The sequence below is a fragment of the Chlamydotis macqueenii genome, chromosome 2 (genome assembly GCF_036417535.1).
Source record: "Chlamydotis macqueenii isolate bChlMac1 chromosome 2, bChlMac1.mat, whole genome shotgun sequence".
Classification (NCBI taxonomy): Eukaryota; Metazoa; Chordata; class Aves; order Otidiformes; family Otididae; genus Chlamydotis; species Chlamydotis macqueenii.
In genome coordinates, this window is record NC_141557.1 from 50,185,736 (window position 1) to 50,207,292 (window position 21,557).

At 40.9% G+C, this 21,557-nt stretch overlaps 1 protein-coding gene across 7 annotated transcripts in view; it reads right to left on the bottom strand.

Moving 5' to 3' along the window:
• Positions 1–21,557, bottom strand: part of TRANK1 (tetratricopeptide repeat and ankyrin repeat containing 1) — a 53,328-nt gene that overhangs the window by 21,475 nt on the left and 10,296 nt on the right. The window contains exons 2-12 of one of the 7 annotated variants that reach the window (XM_086742935.1): positions 20,146–20,280; positions 18,446–18,569; positions 16,668–16,818; positions 15,520–15,638; positions 13,088–13,171; positions 9,482–9,620; positions 8,768–8,899; positions 5,479–5,643; positions 2,060–2,218; positions 1,432–1,683; positions 335–511 (exon numbers count right to left, since the gene is read on the bottom strand). In XM_086742935.1, coding sequence (XP_086599061.1) covers positions 335–511; positions 1,432–1,683; positions 2,060–2,218; positions 5,479–5,643; positions 8,768–8,899; positions 9,482–9,620; positions 13,088–13,171; positions 15,520–15,638; positions 16,668–16,818; positions 18,446–18,569; positions 20,146–20,279 — 1,636 coding nt within the window. In that variant the 5' untranslated portion in view covers position 20,280. Of the gene's footprint in view, positions 1–334; positions 512–1,431; positions 1,684–2,059; positions 2,219–5,478; positions 5,644–8,343; positions 8,402–8,767; positions 8,900–9,481; positions 9,621–13,087; positions 13,172–15,519; positions 15,639–16,667; positions 16,819–18,445; positions 18,570–20,145; positions 20,281–21,557 lie in introns of those variants that run through there. The other 6 variants (XM_086742936.1, XM_086742938.1, XM_086742937.1 and 3 more) reach the window with 6 other exon arrangements.

The window sequence follows — 21,557 nt, forward strand, 5'->3', positions numbered from 1 at the left end:
ACAGTAACTGATGGAGACATTACAGCTGCTTGATTCCCCCTGGTCACCTGAGCTGTCATTAACTCTCCTCATAGTCCCAGCCACTGCAATCACAAAGCAGAACACATCAGCTTAACAAAGATTGGTGCGTATCCTCCAGCCTGCAAACTTTGGGGGCTGAGACACAGTCAAACATCCTGATCTGCTGCTATCACATCAGTAAACAGCAGCAGAAGGGACAGTAGGCTCGACAGGTAAGAAATGGGGATGTTTTCAACAGTTCTTCTGAAAACGAATGGTACACACGTGCTAGAGCCCTTTGTGTCCTCTGGGCCTGGGCATACAAAAGCCTTACCTCTATTATTTAAACAGATGGAAACTGCAGCATGCAAAGGAGTATCTCCTTGTGCAACGGAGACGTTTCGAGGATTTGCACCTTTGGTCAGCAGCAAATATACAAGTTCAAAATAATTCTTTTTGAGGCATATTTGCAGTGGTGTTTCAGAGTTGGATCCAATCCCATCTGGCAAAGCTGGTGTGAAGGACATGAAAATATCAGGGGTTAAATCTGATACGCCAGATCTGCAAACTACAGAAAGTTCTGAATAGATGAAGGTACACGCTGCTTGCTGAGGAGGTGACTTTTTTTTGTTGTTGTCATCTTTTCACATGCAGTTTCCTACAGAAGTTACCACCTTAGGCCCCCCCTCCCTAAACAAAACCACAACACTGTTAAAGAGTTATTGACTAAGAAAATTTTCAGAATCTCCTCTGATCTCCCATTAAGCTTAGCAACCAGTCCTCCTGTTGTGATAAGAGGACAGAAAGGCCAGAACATAACTTCTTCAAGTAAGTCAGTCACTGACCAAGAAGCCTCCTTGCACACACAAGGTTGCAGCAGGACTGTGTGTCCATAATCTATAGCTAACATCAACTTATAAGACGAAATGAAAAAACACAGAGTAATCACAGGAACAAACCTGCAAAACCATGCAAAACAAGAAAAATTATGTCCACACTAGCTAAAAAAAAGAAAGACATCTGGTCATGCCTTTGAAAACACTGAAGTAGTCAATTACTTGTAATGTAACAACAGACTGAATCCAAAGACTGTGGCTTACAGTTTCTATCAATCAAGATAATATTGTGGCTGAGACAGAGAAATTAAAAACCAAATAAACTACAAGCAAAGTAGCAACAATAATCTTTGGCCTTTCACCAATCCTGACAGCCAAATCTCATTTGAAAAACATCTTCCATCCCACATAGCTTTACTAGCTTCCCCATGTCGCATGCAGTGGATGCAGCCACCAGACTGCACTCCAAGAAGATGCTGCACTTGTACAGAGCCACAAAAACCATGCGTTGGTCTTTCTGAAATTATGTTTCTCCAAATATGCCAAATAAAATACTGGATCTATTATAACACATTAGTATTGCACAGTTTTTCACCTCCTCGTTCAATCAAGCATCTTATGAGGTGCACTTGCTTATCCGATCTGTCACATCGCTGGATAACATCACCAATGTCAACGTCTGAAAGACTGCAGTTTTTGAAGAGTCCTCTGCCTGACGGCTCTTCCCCACTGGCTTTCCCTGTTAGTAGCAGCAAAACTTTATGCCACATTTGCTTCTCCAGCAACTGTTTTATGAAGCTGTTAGCACAGGCATCGGAGATGCTGCAAACCACCCCTTCAGGGATTTCTGCAAGACAGTCAAGACAACATAACTCACTCAAACCATATAATAAAAATCTGTAAACTGATTTCAGAACCATGAACTCATTAAATTGAAAGTACAGAACAGCAAAATGCAACACTTGCATCTTTTTGTCTCATGCTGGCAGTCAAATAAGTTTGAATATTTTGATTCACCATACTGAAATTTTGTGCATATTCCAGTGGTTCTAAGTGCAAAACACAACAGTAAAAATCAGTAAAAGCACATTGTTCCAGTAATATCTGTTGCAGAAACAGCGAAAGGAAGGAAGGGTAAGAGAACAAAAACTGTATGTTAGCATCAAACATGTTTTTCACAGTGATTAAGTTCTGTGAAGGGGAGAAATGGGAACTTGCTGTACCTTTCATAGAAGACAACACTTTCAAAAATCGCTTAACTGCATCTTCCTTCAATACATTTTTATGATGTGCTTCATTTTCAAATTTGTAGACCTGGACGAACTGTTCAAGAACATCCGGGAAAGAATCTGTATCAGCTATGGCTCTGCTTTCATTTCCCCCTGCAAAACATTACAGAAATTGAAAACCCAGTTCCTTGCTGGCACATTTTCAGGGCAGGACTGTCATATGTTACATCTCAGGGCTCTGAGAAATGCCTAGTGGCCAGTTAAAATCAGATGGCTGAAACTCTTACTGACAAAGCCAGTCCTGTGATGGACTTCATATCCCAAAGGATATTTGATACACTCATTGAATACACTTTTTACCATAATACACTAAGCTGAAAATTTTAATAGTTCACAAGTTGATCTGCATGCAGGCAAGACATGGCTGTCTCGTAGTGATGTCGCTGTTCAGGATTTTTAGAGTAGACAACTAAAACCAGTAATGTTTTCAGCATAGTTTTAGTCAGGTGTCCTAAGCTTTTCTGATTCCTCTATGGCATTTAAGAAATACAGCAAATTTGTCCTTTTAAAACAAAACACAACAAAACAAAACCAAACCTACCACACCAAAATCATACCTACAAGTTTAAGAAATACTTAGGTAACGGACAATGTCAGATTGTAAACTATGTCCTAATAAATGCCCTTAAATGAAAACTGAAAGACTTGGCCTGACCTTCCTAAAAGCTCTGAGGAATTCAAGCAGATCAAAGACCAAACAAAACAGTAGCTTTATCCCTTAGGACAAAGAGACAGACAAAGTTGGTCATCTTTTTGGCAACCAGGATTAACCTCCGACTGTTATGCATAAAGCAGTGGCTTATTCTCCAGCCTCCCATTTTGCAGCAAGCCTAGAAAACTCTTGGGGGCTGTGCATTATCAAGGAAAAAACAAAAAAAAGTCTACAAAAGACAGACTGAGCTACCTGGAACACCAACCAAAGCAATCACCACCACAGAGGGATTGGTGTTAACCTTCTAACTGAAAACCACTGGGTTAAGACCTTCTCCAGAGCACGGCAGGAGTTCTCTACAGTAAAGAGAGACAAACTGTGGGAATCTGCCTGCCAGGAGCCATAAGATGGAAGTGCAATGAAACCAGTGCTTTCCAGCAAACCTATATGCAATACACATATGAAACCAGGGATGTAGCCTAAGCCTAAACTTTACACCAAGTTTGATATCCTTGTGCAGTCTTTTGCTCCATCTGTGCTTTGAGATCTGCAAGACATGAGCAAGTTCTGGTTTAAAAAGGTTATGCTTTGGGCTAATGCAGTCATAATGCTAATACAGGCGTTAATTTAAAGTTCTGGTTGGTTAGTGCCAAGGAAAACAACCGGATGTGGCACCAAGCCATCTCAGAAAGACCATGCTGAAGAAATGCTTTCAAGATGAACAATGTCCATGCTTGGGACTTATTTTTAAACAGCAATCTAAACCATGGCTTGAAAAGATTAGCTGCAGGATCTACCTCCTGAGTTTCTCGACCTCAGAGTCCCGCAGGAACATGTTGCCTAACGGGCCAATCTGTCAGTTCTCATGTGGATACTCACAAGAGCTTCTCCGAATGGCCTCCTATGACTGGATCCTCTGCTCAAAATGTCTGTGGCCCACTTGTCGTAGTTCAGCCCTGATCAGGACCAGACTACGCAGTCTCTCTCTCACTCCCCCCACCTTCTGAACTGACCTTGGCATCTGCAGCCGTTCCTCACAACAGGCTGGTAGATGTCTCTCAGGATCCTTTTTACATCTTATTCACTTCTCATCTCCTTTCCACTTCTTGTAGCCGGGCTGGACCGAGTCGGGCCCAGTCAGCTGCCTGGCGAGAGGCCAGAGGGTGAGGCCTCAAGGCCCATGAGGCCTGCGCCTCCCCCTCTGCGCCTCTGCCCCCACTCAGCTTCTTCACTTCTTCTCTTCTCTATATTTTTTTTCTGTTTTCCCTTTCTTAAATACGTTATTGCAGAGGCGTTATCACGGGACATTCTGCTACCAATCGGCTCGGCCTTGGCCAGCAGCGGGTCTGCCCTAGGCCCGTCCGAGTCCACTGAACAAAGGGGAGCGACTTCTAGCAGTTTCCTACAGAAGCTACCACCTTAGGCCCCGCTCACTAACAAAACCACGACACCCACTACAGTCTCTTTCAGAACTAGGATGAAAGTATCAACCAAGCTGTAGCATGACGCTGCCAAAATGGTCCATCCTGCAGGGACCATCCAGTCCAGAGGGTAGACAGCTCCCCATCTCCTGCCCCAAATAGCATCTCTCTGACCATACTGCAGTAGAGGCCGCTCAAGCTTGCTCCATTTCTTAGGGTGGACAAGAAACTATATAAGTGTTAGCCAGTCTCAATACTGTCACTGGGGTGGCGTTGTACAATTTGTATGTTTTCTCATTCTCATTTATTGGTGTGGAAGAGTAAATCCCCATTATTTGGCAATCACACTTGATACATTGGTTTCCAGAACAGAAAATTATAAAAAGCAGACAAGTCAGAATCCTTTTCAGAACTGACAGGCTATTACAGAAAAGCAGACTAGAAACCAGTTTATCACCCCAGTTCATGAAATTTCATATTAGCACTGGGACAATTAAGATATGCATCTTTCTGTGTGATAACAGGTCCTTTGCAAATTGCCTAGAAATGACACTAATATTTTTTAAAATGCACTTTGAGGTTTCCACATGCTTCAAGAGCATAGCTGAATTTTAGCTCCCCTGTTTTGGTTACGAGAGGCTCCCATAGTTTTAGTCCGACAGTCTGCTCTGCTACCCTTTTCCCTTAACATGTGCAGAGGTGAAAATTTTCCAAGTAATACAGGAGTTTTAGCTATGTATCACCAACACAGATGAAAGATGGCTAAAACTTTGTGAATAAAGAGCTCTTACTAAAATGTTATTTTGTTTTTAAAAATGTCAGCAACCTTTCACTCACACTTTCATCATTTCACAGCCTCTTTATTGATCAATATTTTTTGTTATTAAAAGCATTTTAATTACGCCACCAATACTTTAACAAAATGTTTCCTTTTCCAAAAACTAAAGTGAAGGTAAAAGGTTAAAACTGACAAAGCATCAAAAAGAAACAATTTCTATGGCAGGGAGAGCCTCATGTTAAGGGTGAGGAAAAAAACCCAGTGGCTTATTCTAACTTAGAGCAACTTCTACCTATTGCATGAAATACTAAGAAGATCAGCTGGACATCATTCACCTTCAGGCAAGGACAAAACATTCATCATTGACTGACAGGAGATCAGGGTGACAAGTCATAGGAAAAGCTACATAAAAACCACGTGCTATTACCAATTGCAAACAAAACAATTTTGTATCTAAAGGATATAATTTTAAAACAGGAAAAGCACACAGTCCATGTAGTACCTGTCTGTTTCTCAGAAGTGCGCTTCTCAATGTGATTGCTGACTGCTCTTACAGCATCGAAGTTTTTGTTCTTTTTCAAGATATCTATGACATATCTTGACCGTGCATCCGGAACAGTGGGATCAACACCAAAATTCAGCAGCATGATCACATCTTCTGTTTGGCCTAAAAAATTACATGAATAAACATCAGAGGAAGACTGATTCTCATTGCTCAGGGGATTTGTTCTGTTTTCCTTTGTATTTTTAATTTCCTGGCACAATTTCTGTGATAATTTTAATTTATAAGAAAAAAAATTTCTAAGTTTTTCCAGTGCCATAAGAACGAGGTATTGTTAAGTATTTTTCCCCAAAAGAAACCCCTTAAAAAAAAAAAAACAAACTCTATCTTCATTATTATTAACTGGGAAATGGGAGCACAAAAACATAAAGTGACCGGGTGCGTCATGAGCATCTCACTAGCCAGAGGCAGTATGTGGAATTCACCTCCTCCCTTATGCCCCAACCCTGTTCTCCAGGCTCTAGGCAAACTGGTCTGTACATAAAGAAAAAAAAAAACAAAGCAAGGGATTTTGCTACTGTTTGGAAAGTGACTGCATAAACCAGAATATTTCACATATTCAGGCACGAATATACACAGCTAGGCATTGAGTTTCTTTCCTACACAACATAAAACACATTATTTTCTTGGTAATAAGCCTTATAACAAAGATGTCAAAAATTTGACTAACTGTAGGCACCATTGCTTTCAACAGAAACTTCTACCCTCTACAGCATTCCACAACAAGTATTACAGGTCACACATAAAACACAATAAATATACTGGTGATTTAAAGCCTTGACACAGTATCTAATATTCTGGAAGAAGATGCGCTCACTTCTTAGTATGTCACGCTGCACTACCAGGGGAAATTTTACAGCCCTGCAAGCAGCTGCCTGTACTTCTCTTGCCTCAGAGAGGCACCTTTGCTATAAGCCATGCCAACAACAGCCTGGAGAGCGCAGGAGCACCAAACCACCAAGTCACACAGGAGAAGACTGAGCGACGGCGAGCAAGTAAGTGTTAGACCACCAAAACTCCCCCACGCACACCACCACAGCACACAGCTTCTGTTACTGCATGTGCCAAAGGCAAAACCTAGATAAGTGAAAAATGATGCAAGCTAACACCAATGTCTTGCTTTGTTTGTCTAAGCCTTACCACTCAAGCTATTTTAGGGACTATTTTTTGTTAGCAGGTGAGTGCAAGGGCTTATTTTTATATATATGTTTATACACATTTATAAATATACTCTAGATGTAATATATATACTGTATAAATATAAAGACACAAACTTTAATAAATATATATAAATATATATACTCTATAGATAACGTTCAAGGCCAGATTGGATGAGGCTCTGAGCAACCTGATCTGGTCGAAGATGCCCCTGCTCCTTGCAGGGGGGTTGGACCAGATGGCCTTTAAAGGTCCCTTCCAACCCAAACCATTCTATGATTCTATGATTCTATGACAATATATGTAGCTCTATAGAAATAATATATACTATATAAAAATAAATTAACTGTAATAAATAAATGCATATAAAAATATATACACCTCATATTATATATATACTATATAAATATAATTCTAAGTAAATAAACTTTAATAATTTTTTAATATATATACACACACAGTCTCTTCTGGAAATGCAGGAGTCATTTAGCAACTGATGGAATTGCTGTGAAAGATGTGTTAGGCCTTTCCAGGAAATGAAATTATCTAGATAGATGTGTGCATTTCATTCATATTATTAAAGAGAATCACATATCATCACATTTAATGACCTAAAAGTCTGCCGTTATCTGGGCATGGATGCTTATTTCCTGTTGCCACCTAGTGGGTAGAGTAAGAAATACAAGTAAAAAACCCCAGGCTAAGTTGACATAAAAGAAATCCCACAGAAAATGTGAAGGAAAGCATTTCATTTCCCTCTTCCTGACAAGGTACACTGCTGTTGTCCAAAAAGCAATTCTTTTACCCAGTATGCAATAAGCCAATTCACACACGCGCTGGAGAGATATTGCTCTTTATTTCAGGCCTGGGTGCTCAGTGGATACTCCACAAATCACAGAATCATCGAATCACAGACCAGTTTGGGTTGGAAGGGTCCTTTAAAGGCCATCTAGTCCAACCCCTAGACATCTCCAACCAGATCAGGTTGCTCAGAGTCTCATCCAACCTGGTCTTGGATGTTTCCAGGGATGGGGTATCCACCATCTCTCTGGGCAACCTGTTCCAGTGTTCCACTGCCCTCACTGTAAAAAATTTCTTCCTTACATCCAATCTGAATCTACCTCTCTCTATTTTAAAACCATTACCCCTCGTCCTATCACAACAGGCCCTGCTAAAGAGTTTCTCCCCATCTTTCCTATGAGCCCCCTTTCAAGCACACCCAAAGCTGGCTCCTTCATTATATTTTTACAATAAAGTCATACATATTCTACCTATCTAATACATATTCATTCTAATCTACATAGTTGTGTAACAGCTTTAGGTCATTCTTCTTGTCTCCTCTTCAAATCTTTCTGCACATGTTTTCCTTTTTTTCACGGGTCCTCGTGGAGGAAGTACCCTAACCTCTTTTATCCATATATGGTCGTGTGTCACCTGAGGACAACTCACGGCTATTTTCTCTTGACAATCTTCCTTCGTTCTTCCAAAAGGAACATTTGTCCTTCATTAAATGGATAACACTGACGGCCAAGATATTCCGTCTTTAAGCTTAGGTTAAATGTTAAACATAATTCTTGTCAAACACTGCATGAACAATGCTTTGATCAAAAGGAATTTAGGTTCCCGCTAATTAAACTCAGACAATACCTCTTCTTTCCAAGGGGGTCTGTTCTCTTACACTGCTACTTAGGTTTTAAATCTTCACCTATTTAAAAGAACAGGATAGGTGTCCAGGTGGTCTAATACAATTTTAAGACACATCAAAGTTTAAAAGTTTCAAAATTCTACGATCCTAAAAACTGCAGCATACTTGTGAGAAAAACATTACCAGTCAAATCAAAGAGCACAGAAAATGGTAACAAATCATGTACAGAATTTTAAAAGGGAATTGTTAAAATGTTTAAATATTAGTTACCATTACAAAGTCTACATTCAGGTAAAAGGACTTTCTCATTTTCTTCCTTAACATGAAACAGTAAACACTAGGGTCTGAAATTTTCTTCCATTATTAATTTTCCATATGAAAACAAAACATCACACACATACACAAAAAAAAAAGAATTGTATTTACTGCGCTTGTGGGAATATTCACTAGAAGATGCCACAACATGCAGGAGGGTGCATCCATCTCTGTCTTGCTGGTTGATGCTGTCCTTCAAGTCTGGCCTCTGAGTCAATAACCACCTGAAGAGATGGTTCTTTCCTGAAATTATATAAAACCCCACTTGTTACAAATGGTAAACAAAGAGAGAGCAGAAAAGATCCTGGGTTTTTTCTCTATGGAGTGCAAGATGCATCTGCATGAAACCTTTTCTTGAAGATGAGGAGTAGGAAAGGGAAGAAATATGTGAAAGAAATCATGATAAGAGCCAGCTGCATTGTGGGAGACATGATGCTATGTTCTCACTGACACGCAGCAAGTGCAAATCTGAGGTTGACTCACTAGTGTGTATGGAAACTGTTGCTCCACACTGAGGTGGCAGGAAGAAATACGTATTTTCACCAAAGCTGATATATTCAGGTTACGAAAGACTCACATCAATCGCACTTTTGCTTCAAACCATGGAAAAGAACAATCATATTAGGTCTGTACCCCTATCAGGCACAAGTGATTAAAGAGAATGTTTACAAGATTTTTTAAACAGTGCCTTGTTGACACATGCAAGGTTATACCTAGATAATCTGATCTCCTTCATTTAAAAGAAAAAAAAAATTAAAAAGCTCTAGCTGTCACTTCTCTGAGGAAGGCCACCATTGTTTTATTTTAGCTGCGGATGTCACTCACTTGCTTTGATACACAGTCTGATAACAGCATGAAGCAGATACACTCCAATGGTTTCAACTTTCGCCCCAATGGAAATTAGCCACTTGACTAACTCCGCTACTTCTTGCATCTTCTCACCATGCCCATACAACTCAAAAGTCTGATAACAAAGAGAACAATTACAACACATTATTTTTACATACAAAAACCACATTTTTTAATGCTATTTCCATGTTTTTTTATGACAAGAATCAATGGAACAATAACAGTCAAGCCATATCCACTGTAAAATGAAACATTTATTATATATGTAACAATTCCAGTAGAAGTTCAAAACAAATACTCTTCTCCTACGAGATGTTAACGAATTTTCAACGAATCCTGTCCTGCTCTGAAGAGCACTGAACCTAAGATCTTTTTTTATAATACGTATTTCTGTATTTCTCCTCTGTAATTGACTGCAACTTTCTGCCTTACACTTATCTATTAAATGTTACTGTATCTCAGTGCACACACTGCTATTTAAGCTTGGATGAGGCAGTTTACACGGGCTGTTAACTCAAAGCAAGAAAAGGCAGGAGAAATACTTGAAACTGGGAAAAGGGAGTTAGAGACTGGGGGAAGGAGGTTTAGAGAACTCAGGCAACCAGTGTTTTTAGAGCTCAGGAACCCCATGGATGGAGAGCAGGGCAAAACCCTACTCTCATCCAGCTCAGGAAGCATCTGTCGTTGCTAAGACAACAATGATAATATGACTGCTCACACAAAGAAAAGGTTTTAGGCCTTAAGAGACAGATTTTTGGCCAGATAAATGCCTAGAAGGCGATCTAATAAAAGTATGGAACTTACAGGGAAATTTACAGACCAAGATTGAAAGCACACAGCCTGAGCAGAAGGCAGCTGAACTGAAAAAGGATGTTCTAGCAAGGACTTGATGAACATGAAGCACAGTCTACAAGGGGTACAGCAATATGGGGAACTCTGGAGGTGGGCAGAGGAAGCTTAGATGGAAATTTAGACAATATGCCAGCAGGATCAGGACATGAGGGGGTGGTCGGAAACAGTGTTCAGACATAATTTCTCCATTTGTGCCAGTCATCTTTTTAAATAGCAGTCTTCACACATGCTTCCAGCATCCACAAATAAATCTTTTTTTCTAACACCTCATGCCAAATTTTGACTGGCAAGAATTACTGTTTGCGCACAGTTACAAAATCAAAATACAACAAATTACAGAGAGAATGCCATGGCAGTAGGGGAAATCTGAGTTGTCAGAAAGCCACATTTTCTAATTTGTGCGAAAGAGAAGCAGTGCTTAAGGATCTTTCATCTTGATTCTTCTAGTCTTCCACACGTACAACAAACCCACTAAAACAGCTAAGACTGGCACGGCCAATTCAATGAAGGACATACGATTTTGCAAAAGCAATCTACTTTTATCCTCCTCTCTCAGAGAGGCATTCTGATTTGCTTGTTTAGGAAGGAAGATTTTTTTGCTAAGACATCCTACGTGTGTCCTCTACTGCATTCCCATGCTTTTCTGTCAGTGTGAGGAGCACGTTCACCTCTTGCAGGACTGTTTTGCTGCTGTGCCCCAGGCCAGGGTGCTGCTAAGGACTGCAAACCATGGCAAGTGGGCACCTTCACTTGGGAGCTGCTTTAAGCTGAGGCTCTCATGCCTTGGTCCCCACCACAGCTATGCTACTCCAGCACCACAGTCATGTCACTGCCTGGTCACAGGCCTGGCTGGTCCAGGACCAAACTCTCACCCACCCTCCCTTCCCACCAAAAACTGAGCAAACACACATGAAGGATGATGGCAAGTAGCATAAAGTCCCATATGGGCTACTCCGCTGGCACTAATACAACACACCTGCCCAATGAGAGCTAACCAAGGCACACTTGCATATATTCATCCACTAATTCTTCTGCTATCACTATAAGCAAGCCTATGAATAGATATTGATTTATTTCCTTTGCCTTCTCCTTCTTTGTCAGAATTATGCCTGCTGACTCTGTCAGGCACTGAACTGAAATACATCTATGGAAAAAGGCCCAACTTGAAATTATTATGACAAAAGTACCACAAGCACTGTAACAGCCAAATGGCAAATTGTGGCATATTCCATCAATATGCTCTAAGCTGTTAATTTGCCAGCCAGTACATGCCAAGCACATGTACTGTGTAGATTCCGGATAACATCTTCTAAAGCTTCCATCAGGAAAACCATAGTGCTGTAAGAATTCTAGTATGCTTCACCACAAAGCCTAATGGAATTTCTCAATGAATGTGTAACCATATAGCAGAACTATAGTTAACTAACTTACGCACACAAAGAAATAAAAGAGCAAAACTAAAAAAGATATGCATACAGAGAAGAATTTTGTAACAGTTCATAAGAAATGTTTTACTTAACTGCAACTGAAACAGGCTGGGCATCCACTGTGTGGTGACAGACACACACACTGCAAGATGCCTTTACAAAGTTGGTACAAAGTTTTACTGCTATGGACACCGGCTGCTCCTGAGTTGCAGAGCTGCTGAACTCCCAGCAGCTCCCGGCTCGCAGTCAGGCTCCAGCTACACCCTGGTGCCCAAGGGGCCCAAAGCAATGGCTGCACACCCCTTCACGCATTCAAAGCATTTTGGCGGGATGTCCATGCACAAAGGCAGGGGCAAGGAGCAGCAAGCCCTGCAAGGCCACGTAGCTCACACTGCGATGCGGGCAGAGCCTCCGGGGTGTACCAGCGTGCACGGCACGGCACATGCAGCAGGCAGGCACAGCCAACCAGCAGCTGTCAAAGTATGTGTGAGCATGGCAGTTTCCGACATCGAAAAGATTTTATTTTATCCTGCCAGCACAGAAAGCTTTGGAGGTTCCCAAATGCTGCAGAATATGAGGAATCATAAGATAAAGAAAAGAGCAAGTTTCAGAAAAGCAACATAAAGATCAAATTCTGCTGTTTGCAGATGCCATCATCTCAGTGAAAGGCATTAGGAATTGTGGCTACTTGGTCTACAACTACGTTTCCATCTTGCCAAAATCCTCTACATCATCCAGAAAGCATAGAGCCTTTAGGGAGAAAGTTTAGCAGTTGCCACCCAGGTATAAAGCAACCTACCAAAACTTTGGGGTGTTGAGGGAAGGGAAAGTTCCAACACTGCACCCAGCTCAACTCCCTGTAATCATACTCAGCACCATGAAGCAGTCCAGAGACAGGTTAGCAAACTATAAAAATACCCTAACCTAGGAATATAACAAATTGTCCTGTTCGGAAAACATATCCAACTTAACTGATGTCAGACATTTTTCTACATCAAATTCTCAGGTTCCAAGCATGACATGAATAGATTGCTGTACTTGAGAGGAAGATTACTTCTTTTGATCAAATAAAAGGAAACATTAAATTACACACAGAAGTTATGTAAACTAAGGATTTTTTAACATTCAAATGAAAAGGCCAAAATAGATGATTTAGTATAATCACACAAAGTCGATGTATTATTTTCCATTTTATTTTTCTTTGATCTATTTTAGCCTTGCACACAAGATGTACAACCTCCCACTAAAGCGAACAGGAAGAAAGAAATAGACACAAGAACAAAAAAAAAGGACGCTACTTTACCTCAAAGAGATTCTTCAGTGATAACTGTTTGACTCTGAGATTGGTGGGTAACTCTTTCTTCTCAGACAACAACAACAAACAAGACTGGAAAAAAAAAAAAACAGTGATCTTATTAGAAACGTTTTTCACTGCCTCATTAGATCTTGTAGGGAAGCAAAAGACGGCTAATAACATTTCAGATCTTTTTTTAAGGTTGTAATAGATAACTGAATCTCTCTTTCAGTTCATCAACTGAATTAATGTAATATACAGTGGACTGTGGGAAGCTATGATCAATTAAAGTTTCCTCAGAAGTAACAGCCACCTAGAAAGGTCAAGCCCTAGAAGTCTCTCCAACACACCCTGCAACTGATCCTTTGCTTTAGAAATGGACCTTTACATTCATGGGGATGAGGCTCCCCAGTTACACTAACATTCTGAATAGAAAGCAAGAAATGCATACTGTATCATTTTCCAGTTTCCCTAAAAACTTTGCTCCTTGAAAACCCACCTAGCTTCACCAGAGGACAAGGGAAGAACTACTGACGTTATCGACCTGGACTTCTGTAAGGCCTTTGATACAGTCTTCTACAACATTCTTAGCTCTAAACTGAAGAGATACGGGTTTGATGGATAGACTCCTAGATGGATAATGAACTGGCTGGATGGCTGCATCCAAAGAATTATAATCAATGGCTCAGTGTCCAAGTGGAAACCAGTAACAAGTGGTAACCCTCAAGGATTCTTGCTGGGACCAGTACTATTTAATATCTTCATTAATGACAGTGGGACTGAGTGGTGCACTCAACGCAGCAAGTTTGCAGATTGCACCAAGCTGAGTGATGAGTTGATATGCTTGAGGGACGAGATGCCACCCAGAAGGACCCTGACAGGCTTGAGGAGTGGGCTCATGTGAACGTTCTGAAGTTCAACAAGGCCAAGAGCAAGCTCCTGGGCTGCATCAAAAGAAGTGCGGCCAGCAGGTTGAGGGAGGTGATTCTGCCCCTCTACTCCACTCTTGTGGGACCCCACCCGAAGTACCGCATCCATCTGGTATCCTCAACATAAGAAGGACATGGACCTGTTGGAGAGAGTCCAGAGAAGGGCCACAAAGATGACCAGAGGGCTGGAGCACCTCTCCTATGAGGACAGGCTGAGAGAGCTGGGGCTGTTCAGCCTGGAGAAGAGAAGGCTCTGGGGAGACTTTACAGTGGCCTTCCAGTACCTAATGGGGGCCTATAAGAAAGACTTTTTAACAATGCCTGCAGTGACAGTTCAAGGGGCAATGGGTTTAACCTGAAAGAGGGTAGGTCTAAATTGGACATAAGGAAGAAACTTTTTATTATATGGGTGGTGATACACTGCAACAGGTTGCCCAGAGAAGATGTGGATGTCCCATCATTGTAAGTGTTCAAGGTCAGGTTGGACAGGAGTTCAAGTAACCTGATCTAGTGAAAGATGTTCCTGCCCACGGCATGGCAGTTGGATGGGGAATGTGGGGCTGCCACCAGTCCACAGCAGTCCCTCTCTGTTACTTCCTCCTGCTTATGCTTTTCCCCTGCTCCAGTGTGGATCTTCCATGGGCTGCAGTTCCTGTCAGGAGCCTGCGCCTGCATGGTCTTTCCACAGGCTGCAAAGGAACCCCTGCTCCAGGCCTGGAGCACCTCCTCCCCCTTCTTCCTCTCCTTCTCCGACCCTGGTGCTCACAGGGCTATTTCTCACTTTTTTCCTCCTCACTCTGCCAGGCAGCATTTTGCCCTTTCTTAAACATGCTTCCCACAGGAGGCCACCATCTTGGCTATGGGGCCCAGCTGTGCCCTGTGGTGGGGCCACCGGAGCCAGCTGGAATCAGCCGTGCCTGGCACGGGGCAGCCCCAGCCTCTCCTCACTGAGACCCCTGCAGCCCCCACTGCCTGCTCCTTGCCACCGACACCCAAGTAATCGTGACAATGATCAATTTTTTTATACAGTCACAATAGAAAAGAGGATTAAAATAATTTCAGGTGATTCAACTTCTCAGTTTTCTAAATGATCTGTTTTTTTTAACTACTATGTACTTCCACTGAGATGCTCTTTTACCTGTGGGTCTTTTACAGATGGCTTCAAAAATCCAGCTTGTCAGAGAGAAGGAAAAGTAAAAGGGACCACAAATAAATATGGGTTTTTTTCCCTCTGATTTCTTTCAAGAATGACTCTAGATGGCACCATAGTTATAACACAGACAATAGCAAGAGATAAGTGGGATTTCAAGTTCATTGTATCCCTTTGAGAAATTAATTTCAGAAATTATTTATCACTAAAAGTATTTTTCACATCTTAAAAATCAAGACATTTGAACCAGGGAACAACGAATATCCACTGGTTTGGATTTTAAAGGTAACACGAGCTTATGCTGAATTGGTAAGACATGAGCACCTACCATGCAGCAGTAGGTAATGCAGCTACAGACTTACCCGCCACTTCCCTCTCTGGGCCAACCTTTCTATCACCACTTGCCAAACCAGTGCATCAAACCTTGCACTGAAAATATAATCATATGCAGGGGGAAAAGTTGGTGGAAAAACTCGTTCATCTGCAAGAATAAGCAATCGAGAAAACTATTTCATATACACAGCACTTTTAAAGTTGGGGTCTCCAACTAAATTACTTCATTGCACAGAGACAATTTTAACATGGATTGATACCCAGGAGAATGCCAAATGGAGCCTTAAATATCCCTGGCCACCCAACAGATATGGCACCTTGTTATCAGCGGCCAGTCTTCATCAAACAAGGTGGAAAAAAAAATTAAACCCTGCCCTCAAGAAACACCTCCAAGCTCCAAGGCACTGTGAACCCTGTGGCAGTTCTTCCACTTGTAGGGGAGCCCAGCTATGGATGCTGCTAAAGCTAACCAAGGTCCTTAATACGGGGCTACAAGTTCAAGTAAATGCAGCAGGGGCACAACCCAAAATCTCCTGGCATGCTTGTACGCCCCATCAGACAAAGGTTATGAACTGGCCAAAAAAGTAAGTAGAGGAGGGGAGACTTTGGAGAGGGCAGGGAGACGTAGGGTAGACACTGCTCAAAAAATCCCCACACAATGTCACAGAAAGGATAAACTCCTCCTTTTCATTGCTGCCCATTACTAGCCAGGGGAAGGTCCCCTACACTGGAATACACTGGAATACACTGCACTGTAAACTCAAGTTTAAGCTGAGTATCCTTCAACTATTTTCAAATCTACCTAGCTAAAAGAAAATCAGAGTGGTTTGGACAAAAAACACTAAAGTCTTAGTGGTCGGGAGCTCCAAATCTTCAATCTTGTCTCCCTGACTGAATTTCGACCTTTTCTAAGTATTCCACAATTGACATGTTCTTGTAAGACAACACACTCCCCTTCACAGTGTTTTGGGACTGCTGGCATCTGCTGTATACAAACTGGACCAAGTTCACTATATCCTTTTGATTAGACCACTCAACATATTTACAATCCTCAAACAGGCCTGTGGCACTAAGGACCAAATGAATGATCTCATGAATGACCTCACCCTACTAATGCTTTGAGTTGTCATCACTATTGAATGCTCCTAGAAAAATTAAGTTCTTAATTTGAGTTTACCGTTGACACTTATGAAGATTCCTGCTACAAAATCAGCAATTAGAGTTTGATCTGCAGAGGCATTCAGGAGAACCAAACCTTTATGAAACATGGAAATTGCCTCATAGGAGTCTGATAACATGATCAACGACTGGCCAGCTCTATAATAAGCCTGAGAAAAAAAGGAGAACAAAAAAGACCATTGTTGGGAAAATATTCAGAGCTCTTTACTACAAAACAGACGTTAGAATTTTTGCCTAAATTCTCTAATTATGCTGTAAAAATAATCTATAGTACTATTTTTACAGCTTACACACATATCCCAAAAAATGGAATAAACATCCCTTCAAATTCACAGTATGCTACTGATGTCAACACAGACACCAAGAGTGATAAATGCTAGAATACAAAACTTGGAAAATAATTACAGGGAAGACATACTGTTAGCAACTATATTTTAACCTCCTCTGGACAGGATTTTTTTTTTTTTGTCACAAGATCCAAAACATAAATTTATGTCCTCATGTAGAATTGATCTCATGAAAATCCATTCTCATGGATCCATGGAAATCCATTCTCATGGAGAATGGATTGAGAGTAGCCCTGAGGAGAAGGACTGGGAGTGCTGGTGGACGAGAAGCTCAACATGAGCAGGCACTGTGCGCCTGCAGCCCAGAAAGCCAACTGCATCCTGGGCTGCATCAAGAGAAGTGTGGCCAACAGGTCAAAGGAGGTGATTCTGCCCCTCTACTCTGCTCTTGTGAGACCCCACCTGGAGTACTGCGTCCAGCTCTGGAGCCCCCAACATAAGAAGGACACGGACCTGTCGGGGTGAGTGCAGAGGAGGGCCATGAAGACTCAGTAGGTTGTACTATCTCAGATTGACGGTGGAGCGAATTTGTTCTAACCAGGTAACTGGTAATACAGTGCAAGTTAAATTGATACGTGCAAGTAACCTTACCGTATCCAAATCAAGTACCTTCTACTAAAGTCTCTGGGAGTCTGTAGGGGTTAGTCCAGAAGAGTATTTATCATACATAAAAGCCAATCCAAGAGTATGCCTCTGTATCATAAATAATGTACAACTGCTACTTAATCCTAACTGATGAGAATTTGAGTCAATGTGTACTTAATCAAAGTACACTTAATCACAAGTGTCTGTGTTGTGCATTGTTCTGTCCACTGGAAACACAACATGACCTTGATCACCACGTACTGTTCCCAGGAACTGCAGGATCATTAACATGTAAAGAATATTAGGGCACACTGCCTAAGGGAGCCTCTAAAGCTACATCCCCATCCTAGACCTGATGGCTACCAGTGACTGATGAATCTGTACTGTGAGCCAGGCTCTGTAAGACCGCAAGTGGATACAGAGCTGGTGAACCTCACCACGGATGGGATCTGCACAGCGTGCCGTGGCCTGGCCAGAGACTTGGCCAGTGACATGTCATCCTCAGGACTCCAGCATCACAAAGACACGTAAGATTTTCTTACTCGCTATCACCTTGTCTGGGATATTAATAAAATATTTATCATTCTTGAAAGGATTGATGCCTCTCTTGTTGGGACCCCGAAAGAACCAGCATTTCCTCTTGCAAAAGAGAGCCGCTTCATTTTATTAAAAGTATTATTGCAGTAGTAATTCTGATGCTCATACACAGTCAGACACCGATTCTGGAATTTTATGCTATATTTGCTTATCACACCTCAGAACCAAAACACAATAAAAAGCACATATTGACCCTCGTTTTAAAAAGTAAGGCATGTGAAAACTGCCAGCTTAAACATCTGAATACCTTCACATACTCCGGATCCCAGTGTAAGCTCTGGTAGGCTGAAAATACTGCTTCTCTCCATTTACCAAGATTGTACAAGGCAGTTGATTTGTTGCAGTGTAACACAGCTATGTCCCTGGAACACCTAAAAAATACGTTTTTAGTGTAACTGCTCACTTGAAAAAGGACGTAGTGTACTTTATAGTTAGCAACCATTGAAAAAGAAAAAAGTCTATGTATCATGCACCTAACAAAATCAGAGGTAAAAATTGAGTTGTAGAAAATAAAGATCATTTGAACATCAGCTATAAAATCTCTTAGTGACATCCTAAATGACACCTTAGTGATACTCTTAGTGATATCCTGGTCTCTTCTGGAGCAGAAAGCCAACCCACTGGAATTAAGACAGTATGAGGATTTAGAAAGAGCTTAGATCATCTCAACACACCTAGATATGGCTCAGCGAAAGCCAGTGGCCAAGAATGGGAGAAAGCACACAAGCAACTGGAAGCTGCTAGACGGAAAGAATGCTAAACACATTTTGGTCACCAAAAACCAACCTAAATGCATTTTATTGTACCATCAGTTGGTGAAGATAACAGAATTAACCACATCTACACCAGCTAAGAACTAAATAAATGTATTTTAGAGAACAGAATATGCTAAAGTATATAAAGCATCTGCTGTTTCTGGGAAGAGCTGCACACAAATTACAGGACTACAGTCCACACGGTACCGGGGAGCCTGGAAAGTCTGGTTTGCCTGCACTCAAACAACTAGTACATGCCACGGAGCTGCATCCTTCATCTTATTCCTATGTACTAATTAACACTCAAGAAAGTTTTTTCAACTACACTGAATGTGTTCAGAGCACGCTCTTGCACGCAAAGAAATCCTGACGAGGCAACCGATGGCAAGGGGAAAGGAGATGCTCAGGACTAGATCCCTGAGCTCCACTGCCTGCAAGGGGCAGGCACTGGACATAGCCTGCTCGGCTCTGTCCTCACTCGCTCCTACTCCCTGCATATGCTCCAGACTTATTTTCCTACAAGGTCAAAACAGCTAATAGTCAAAATAAATGAATGGCTGGTGTTAAATGAGGTTAACAGCAGCTTTAAAACACGGTAGTAATTATTATTGAATAGTTAACATAATACTCAACTATTTAACTATTAATAACATCAGCAACTGATGTTAACTGATGAAAACAAGCACTTAACATTTGGAAAGAAACACCCCAAGAACTCTTCTGCTGAAAAATTATTTTTTAACTAATCTGAGAATACTAAGACCAAGTAACAAGAACAAAGTAACTTGCATGAATCATTTTAAAGTCGATCAGATGAACCATGTACAACAGGCCATAGACATGGCCAGTACATCACTCACAGCAAGATTAATCCACAGTATGTCAGCTAAGAAAGAAGTAATTTAACAGAAACCAACACGATTTATGGAAAATTAATTTGAGATTTAATTATACTAATTTATAATTGGTGCTTATATAAGAATATTCAGATTACAGTCATTAACTAATCTCCCACATATATGTCAGGAACAGAAATTCCTCTCTAATTACAAAACTGGTACACTAAAGAGTGTGAAAAAAGATACAAGAAAATCAGATGTCAGGGCAAGAAATACAGTTCTAAGTTAACTGTAGTATTGTACACATTTCAGGCTTGTCTTATGGTTTAAATTTGTAATTCAAGAATACTTACGGGACCCATTGCATTAAACAACCAAGCATATGTAGAGCTTGATCGTACTTTCTGATGGCCAAAGAGTAATTTCCATTTTTAAAATCCTGGTTCCCATCTTGTCTCATATGCTGTGCATATTCCATGGCATCCATGCTATTTAAGAGGAAAAAAAAATTAATCAAACAAAAGCATTGATTTATGAGACTGTTGTGGTTTAGCCCTAGTCACCACACAGTTGCTCGCTCACCCTCACCCTCCCCAGCACAATGCAGGGAGAGAACAGGGAAGAAAGGAAAACTCATGGGTTGAGATTATGACAATTTACTAGAATAGCAAAGGTAAATGACAATAATAACAAAATATAAGGATACTAAAATATACAAAATAAACAATGCACCATTTCTCACACCCGATGTCCAAATGACTGAGACAACCCGTTCTGAGCAGTGAAACGAAACTGAGCAGCAAGCAAAGGAGAGAGAGAGATGCTCTCCTCCTCCAGCCAACGCCCACTTATATACTGAGCATGACGTTTATGGCATGGAACACTCTTTTTGGCCAATTTGGGGCGACTGTTCTGGCTTTATCACTCCCAGCTTCCTGCACCTGCACATTAGCAAGACCTGGAAAGTCCGATGGTGTCCTTGGTCTCTTTAGCAACAACTCATAACATCAGGGCGTTTATCAACATCCTTCACATACAAAATCCAAAACACATCAGCTACTGAGAGGAAAATTAACTCCATCCCTGCCAAAACCAGGACAGAGACACTTCTTTCCCTATAATCCACCTACATTTTAATCTTAGTTTTTGAGTATTTGAAAGGGAGGACAAAAGAGCATATTTTTTTCTTTGCTGCAGTTATAATAGTAATAGATAATAGCCTCATCTTTGCTCTTGATGCCTCAACTTCCCACCTATTTCTTAATCAGCCTCAGCTAACCAGATCTACCATTGGTATGCATTTTTTTCAGTTTTTCTCCTCATGTCTTAAACCATATTTTAAAAACTAAGATTCTAAATTATTTAAATGTGTGCACACACACTGAATGCGTGAGGAAATACCCAAGAGAACAGAGTTCATATGCTTAAGAAATACATTAAGCTATAAAACTCAATTAATTAAACACAAAACTAATTTACTTGCTTTTTATTTATCTTTATTACTTTTTTGTCCAGCCTCTCTGGCTACACATTCAATAATCCAATGTATACAAAACTGCATTGAAATTCGATTACTGTATGAAAATACAGTATATTAATAATGCATGAGGACCTTGAATAAGATTTAAACCAGTTACTAAAATGAATATAGCATGCACCCAAAGAAAACAAAGGTTGAAACAGGCATGAACTGATTCAAAAAAAAATTAATCACTAAAACTGTAAAATCATAGAATCATAGAATGGTTTGGGTTGGAAGGGACCT